This window comes from Arachis duranensis, chromosome 4, assembly GCF_000817695.3.
Source record: "Arachis duranensis cultivar V14167 chromosome 4, aradu.V14167.gnm2.J7QH, whole genome shotgun sequence".
NCBI classification, from domain to species: Eukaryota; Viridiplantae; Streptophyta; class Magnoliopsida; order Fabales; family Fabaceae; genus Arachis; species Arachis duranensis.
The window spans coordinates 2,726,308-2,733,803 of NC_029775.3; the positions used below are offsets into that span (position 1 = coordinate 2,726,308).

The following is a 7,496-nucleotide window of genomic DNA, read 5'->3' on the forward strand; positions in this document are numbered from 1 at the left end:
TAATTTTAAAAAAATTGATCCGTTCAATAATATTAACTCATTTAAATATGACAAGTAACTTAAGTTTGTCTCTATTTAAATAAATATTAGATGTTCAAATTTTATTGTGTATATATAACAATTTATTGATTAGTTACCACAATTAGTTTTTTAACTTATTAAATTAAAAGATATTTTGAAAAAAAGTAATTCGAATAGGATGTAATTTTATTATTTTACTTTCTTTCACCATTATTAAGTGGTTTCATTATAGTTCACTTTATCTAAAATATTGATTTGAATTGTTTTATTTGAATGAAAAAAAATCAAAAATAATATATTTTTATTAAATTTTAAATACGTTTGTATATATTTTTAAGAAAAGTATTTTATTAAAAAAGAAATTATTTATTCTTTAAAAAATTAACAATATCTTAGTTTTAGAAAAAAAAAAGAAAAAACAGAAAAGTATTTTTAATATTTAAAAATTCATTAAAAATATTAATTTTTTTAAAAGTAAATTCAGACCTAAAATCTCATTTGAAATATATTATTTTTAACTAAATGTGTATAATATGGTCAGCCATCTTTATTAGTGGCAATAATAGTGAATGAGAAAATCACAAAAATACAAATAAACCCACGTTTTCTATATATATTATTAGCGTGTTAAGGATACTAGTTAAATATAATATATTTAAAAAAAATAGTTTTTATAAAAAATAAAAAAATAAAAACCAATATCTTTATTTTGGTTTTTTACGGTATTTCCTAACCCGGCAGGTCAATGACTAATCCGTCACGGTATTGAGCTCCATTGAAGGGTTTGTGGCTTGTCAATGAATTATTGCATGCACAAAGTGAAATTCAAACCTCGACACTTGCTTAAGTAAATTAGTGAGCTAATCAATAGACCAACCCAACTTGATTAATTTACCTTGATTTTTGATGGGAGATAAAAGCCTAAAAGAGGCATTCTCATCGTTTTTTTTTCAGGCCCTAAGGTCGAAACAAAATAGGAAACTAAACTAAATTAGCATTCAAGTTCAAGCAGTACAAGCTTTTTGTTTGGGTTTTGGTACCTTTCTTTTTGGTCGGATTCGCTTTTGTTAGTTCTTTTTTTTGTCTTGTTTTTTTTTTCTTGGACGGGACTATTAGGCTGCGTTTGTTTACAGAGATAGGACACTGAGACGTGGACACAAAGACACAAAATCATGTTTGACAGAGGAGACATGGACAGAGACAGTGTGTCCAGAGACACTGAATTAGTGTATTTTGTGTCCATCCTGACAGGAAGGACACAGAGACACTAACAAGGGACACAACTTATTTTTCATTCTTTTTTTCATTATTTTTGTTAATTTTTCATAATTGTATTTTTTTATTATTATATTTTTCATCTCAAATTTTTTGAATGAAAAAGATGAGAATAAATTAGATTCTCATAATTTGTTCTAGTTTATCACCAAACAGAATACAAGAACACAAAAATTTGTGTCTCTGTCCATCAGTGTCTTGTCCTGTCCTGTTCTCAATGTCTTGTCCTGTCTTGTTCTCAGAAACAAACGCAGCCTAATGTGTATGTCGTGCTGGGCTGCTATTTCTAATATTAATATTAATAATTAAGGATTAACTTTCTAATTGAGAAATGATTAAATGTTGGTACTTTATCCGTGGCTCTCCATCGCCATTTGCCAGTTTGCCACAGCTTCAAATCCTTCTTAGCTAAAGCTAATAATAATAAGCTCATAAAAAATGTGTTACTACTTACTACTTTGCGTAAAGAAAGGGAAATTAATGACTTTAAATTGCATTATATTACAGCATGTCATGTTAATAATATAAATTTTTTTCTAAGTACTAAATGGCGAGTTTGTAATCAATTACACCAATTGAAAAGAGAGATTAAAGGAGTGTTTGGTTAGTGTTGTTTTGACACAATGATACATATATTAATATACAAAACAAAAAAAAAGAAACATAAAAATATACAAAATTTGTAACATATTCGGTTATGATGTAGAAGGCATAATAATTTAATTCAAAAATTAATTTTATCTCTAAATTATTACCACCATTTTTCTATTAGAGTTACTACTACCATCATACTTTCTACAATCATCACTATTTTATTTCTAAATTTGCTGAAAATTAAAATGCTAAAATAGAAAATTTTGGTTCAATGATTTATTTGTCAAACTAAAGAGATTTTTTTTTTGGGACAAAATGGTATGACATGAAAATCTCATGTATAGTTTCTTTTAGAAGGGTGTGATATTACTATCTATCAAGTCTGTATAGATCAACCTTTTTGAATTGTTATTGAATTCACAGCAAGAACAAATTTGGACAACTGAAATATCTTAATACAACAACAACAAAGCTTTAATTCATTAGGTGGGATTGACTATATGAATCAAATAACGTTATTGAGTTTTATCATGTATCATGTCTATAAAGTGACTGTTTATATGTAGATTTCATTTTACCACCTTGTGGATGGTCTTCCTAGATATCTCTTTGCCTTTTATCCCTTATCCATCTTCCATCTCATCCACCTTTTTTATTGGGTGTTCTATCGATCTTCTTCTCATATGTTCGAATCACTTGAGACGTGATTCTACCATCTTTTCCACAATTGATGCTACTCCAACTCTCTCTCTTATATCTTCATTCATTATTCTATCTAATCGCATATAACCACTCATCCACCACTAGGACTCCTTGTCTATTGGTCCTATCCCTCTAAATTCACTAAAACTTTCTTTTGCTGTTCTTTTAATAACTTCTGTCATCTCTCTCCACATCTCCTCCGCGCTTCTGTTCCCATCCCACTTTGCCTCTTTTTCTACCCGTATTAGGAAGTTTCTTTGTTCCTCATCTTTCATCCGCCATGATATCGTTCTTGGGTTCTTCGTATGATGTCTTTTCCTCAACTTTTGTTCGATTCAAAAATCTATGACAAGCATTCTATGTTGTATTGTTAAACTCTCTCTCGCAATAATTTTACAATTAATGCAAAATTTTCAGTCAACTCTCTTCAACAAGAAAAAGTCGATTTGAAAACTTGTGATGCCACTCTTATATGTTATAAGAAGTTCGTCTTTTTTTTTTAAATATGTATTTACGATGAGAAAATCAAAAATAAAAAAAATCTAAAATAATTTTATTTTCGATATTGAGCACTCCAAAACCGTAACTTCTATAAATACTTTCATACTCAGTAGTGTTGCAAAAACGATATCAGTAATAGCTACAAATAAAATAGAAGTCGTCTAAACTATAAAAGAATAAGAGGGTCAAAGAGAGAAAAAAATGACAGAAAAAAAAGATAGACATAAAAATGATGTTGATGTAAAAAATGAGTTAATGACTACGATGATTTACAAATAAAAAATAAAGAAAGAAACAGTGTGTTGATTTAAATTTTATTTCAAGGCACTTATGTAATTATATAACACATCTTTTGTAATTCATCATAGTTTATAGTTTGGCATAATTTAAATTTGACAAAGTATAAATTTCATAAAAAAAAATCTTTATTAAAATTTAAGCAAATGCACAAATAAAATAAGTCTTACGGTTCAGGAACATACGCCAAATTTACAACTTTTTCTTTAGATCTTTGTATTATTTGTACATTAAAAAAATATATATTAAAGAGTTCCCTTAACTGAAAATGTCGTCTACTTTCCATGCACATATAATTTTGATATATTAAGTTATTAACCACCAAATACATCACTTCAATATGCTAAATAAAGTAATTTGGTTCTCCAATTCAAATATATAACATTCTATATTGCCATATTCGAAAACGAAGAAATGTGATTTACATTTTAGTTAAAAATATTATATTTATTTTTGTTATTGACAACATTGGTATAAATAATAATTTAATAATTAAGTTGAATTGATCTAATAATTAATTTATTAATTTATTTAAATAAATATTTAAAATTTAATTTTTTTGTGTATATAATTTATTAACTAATAATAAATTCTTAAATAAAATTTAAGCTTCGAGAGAGAGTTATAGTCTGAAATATTGGACGGTGTTGTGGTCTGCTTCTCTCTCTCTCTCTCTCTCTCTCTCTGCTCTTCAAGGTTCGAGATCCTGCCGTCGCCGGCGACCGCCATGTCCTTCAAATTCTCGCTCCTCTTCCTCCTCTTTCTCTTCCTCTCTGCCGTCTTCGCTTCCGAGTCAGATCACAAGGTAACCTCTCCCTCATTTCCTGACTCTACTGTCCGATCTTTTATTTTTTTTGGCTCAAATTTCGTAATAAGATCTGTTTCCTTGCTGTGGATCTATAACTCTCCATTTTGCATAGGGTTCTCTTAGTTTCCTCTTAGTTTATGCTTTAGATTGTTGGAATTTTTGTGGCCTTAGATCTCATGCGCTTTGCTCCCTCGTCTTCGTTATGCGCTTTTAATCGTTCAGGACTATGTGCAATGTAGATGCTTATGTGGCTATGAACTTCTGTTTCAATTTCATCCTGATGTATCATGATATTAGCTTAGGCTAGTTTTGTTTGAAAGGACTATGATCTTTAGATTGGACTTCTTCGGATAAGCTAAAATGGAGAACCTTGAGTAAACTACATATGAAACAGTGTGATTCAGTTGTAAGTTATGATGCAGCTATTCCAAACTAGGGGGTTGGCATTCACTTATGATTTACTCTCGCTTTCATTAATGTGAAATGTCTATACTCTATAGTGTGATTATCTGGTTTGTTTACTTTAAGTATGCCAATTGTTTTGTTCTTTTTATGCGACAATTGTCATTCTTACGACTTTGAAATAGGAATCCATGGATGGATGTAGATACCAGGATGTATAACTTGGCACTCGCTATAGAACGTAATACTTATTTTTAGCTCTCAGAGATAATTTCAACCTACCAATTTATTAGTAGTCACTCCTCTGTTTAGGCTGCCTATTGGCGAATCATTTTAGTTTTGTGAACAGTAAGATTTTTTATCTACTCCCTAAACTGCAGTTTGAGGGGGAAAAATAATAAAATGAAAATAAATAAGAGTTTCTGCTCTTCTCTGATATTTGAAGGGTTGGCGTGAGAGTCTACCTTTTCATTGAAACTTGCTGATTTTGGACTAAACATTAAATGGAAAGGGCTTGTGCTTGTATTGGACTAATATCATAATTCAATCAATGTTACACATAAGTGGTATTTGTTACATGGATGTTCTTATTTAATTTCCTCAATTTACTTTTGAATGTCCTTAGGCAGTTGTAAATGATTTTCTGACATCTTTATCAAAGAATCAGTCTGCCTGAGCCAGTGCTAAAGATCTAATGCATATCTTTCATTTATATCTTTTTGTCACCCATGGTTTCTGATTTAAATTGTGTATTTTCATTTAATTGCAGTATAACCAAGATGACCCAGTTACCCTTTGGGTGAACAAAGTTGGTCCTTATAATAATCCACAAGAAACATACAACTATTACAGCCTCCCATTTTGCCGACCACCTGGTCAACCTGCCCATAAATGGGGTGGTCTTGGTGAGGTCCTTGGTGGCAATGAACTTATTGATAGCCAAATTGAGATAAAGTTCCGAAGTATGCTGTCTTCTCTTGTCCTAGATGTTTCATGGAAGACCTATCAGTGGACAAAACTGACGTTATTTTGTTTTTCCCCAGGAAATTTGGAGAAAACCACCTTTTGTCGTCTGGATCTCGATGAGGGGAAAGTTAAACAGTTTAAGGATGCAATAGAGAACAGTTACTGGTTTGAATTCTTCATGGGTATGTTGTGCAGTATTGATACAATGCCTATACTTTATGATAGTCAAGAAATTTTGAAAGCATTTTATTTTGTGGGTCTTTGGCTTTTGCTTGACATTGAATAATAATAGTGGCATAGCAATAATAGAAAACAGTTGCATGACTGAAACAATCAGAAAACACCGATTTTTTGCTTTATTTTATCTTGATTGTTTGGTGTATAACTTACATTTGACGCTGTTTCTTTCCTTGGTTTCTATAATGGTTGATCTTCAATGGGAAAAACACGAGTTCAGATGACCTACCATTATGGGGTATGCCTACAGCTGCTTCTGCTTCTTTATATTTATTTGATGACTTTGCGTTTCATTTGTGATCATTATCAAAGGTATTTTGTTCATGTTTAAGGATATGTTGGTGAGCTACATCCTGATAAGAACAGTGATAATGGCAAGCATGTCCTGTACACACACAAGAACATCATTGTTAAATTCAACAATGATCAGGTCAGAAGTGATTTAAAGATCTTCTCTATCTCATATATATATTGGGGTACATAAAATGCCATGCTTAGGTCCATTATTTACATTCTCTTGCAGATCATTCATGTGAATCTCACTCAGGACAACCCAAAACCTTTGGAAGTAGGAAGACCTTTGGACATGACATATGCTGTCACATGGATTCCTACGAATGTCACTTTTGCACGCCGATTTGATGTCTACTTGGACTATCCATTCTTTGAGCATCAGGTTAATAAATGGTGCCAGTTTCGTTTTTTATTTTTTTAATTTTTTTTATTTCTTTTTTTTAGAATTTAAATTGAAAGTGGTGTATATTGTTGGTTACTTGCTACGTGCAAACTCACGTAGATCCTATCCTGGACACATAACTGAGAGAATTATCCTCTTGGACATTTTTGTAGATCCACTGGTTCTCCATTTTTAACTCTTTTATGATGGTCATCTTTCTTACTGGATTGGTCTCAATGATATTAATGCGAACTTTGAGAAATGACTATGCAAAATATGCCCGGGAAGATGATGATTTGGAAACTCTGGTAAGGCTTTCTTTAAGTTATTTTGTAGTAATTTACGGAATATATGTCCTTTCTTACGAGATAAAGCCATTATGGTTCTAATTCAATCTTTGGTGACACTCAAATACCAGGAAAGAGATGTTAGTGAAGAATCTGGCTGGAAACTTGTGCATGGTGATGTTTTTCGGCCTCCTCGCAATTTGGTGATTCTGTCAGCTGTTGTTGGTACAGGTGCTCAGTTAGCATTACTGGTTCTTCTTGTCATCTTGTTGGCTATTGTTGGAATGTTGTATGTCGGGTAAGCACATAATGTTAAACCTGACTGGAATGTTGTTATGGATATTAATACATTACTGTTAGTGTCATTGTATAAACTATACAATTAATGCAATATTCACATGGCAATTTCTCTTACAAGTCTCAATCTCATCTATGATTAAGTAATTTATTCTAGTTTTTCTATTGGTTCCTTTTTTTCCCCCTGATCTTTTTCTCTCCCCTTTATTATGTTTAAATTTATCTAATTTGCAGGCGAGGAGCAATTGTCACAACCTTTATTGTGTGTTATGCTCTCACATCATTCATCTCTGGTTATGTGAGCGGAGGGATGTACTCACGCAATGGGGGTAAACATTTGCATTGGATGTTGCTTTATCTTGTATTTGTTTAGATTACACTCTCTCTCTCTCTCTCTCTCTCTCTCTCTCTCTCTCTCTCTCTCTCTCTCAAT

General features: G+C 31.4%; 1 protein-coding gene across 1 annotated transcript in view; it reads left to right on the forward strand.

The window, feature by feature from the left end:
* Positions 1-4,000: 4,000 nt before the first annotated feature.
* LOC107482761 (transmembrane 9 superfamily member 1) overlaps positions 4,001-7,496 on the forward strand; it is a gene marked incomplete in the record, with an annotated part of 6,296 nt that continues 2,800 nt past the window's right edge. The window contains 9 exon segments of the mRNA XM_016103329.3: positions 4,001-4,195; positions 5,370-5,562; positions 5,644-5,748; positions 6,024-6,041; positions 6,136-6,233; positions 6,327-6,479; positions 6,653-6,787; positions 6,898-7,064; positions 7,298-7,392. Of these exon segments, the coding sequence (XP_015958815.1) occupies positions 4,118-4,195; positions 5,370-5,562; positions 5,644-5,748; positions 6,024-6,041; positions 6,136-6,233; positions 6,327-6,479; positions 6,653-6,787; positions 6,898-7,064; positions 7,298-7,392 (1,042 nt within the window).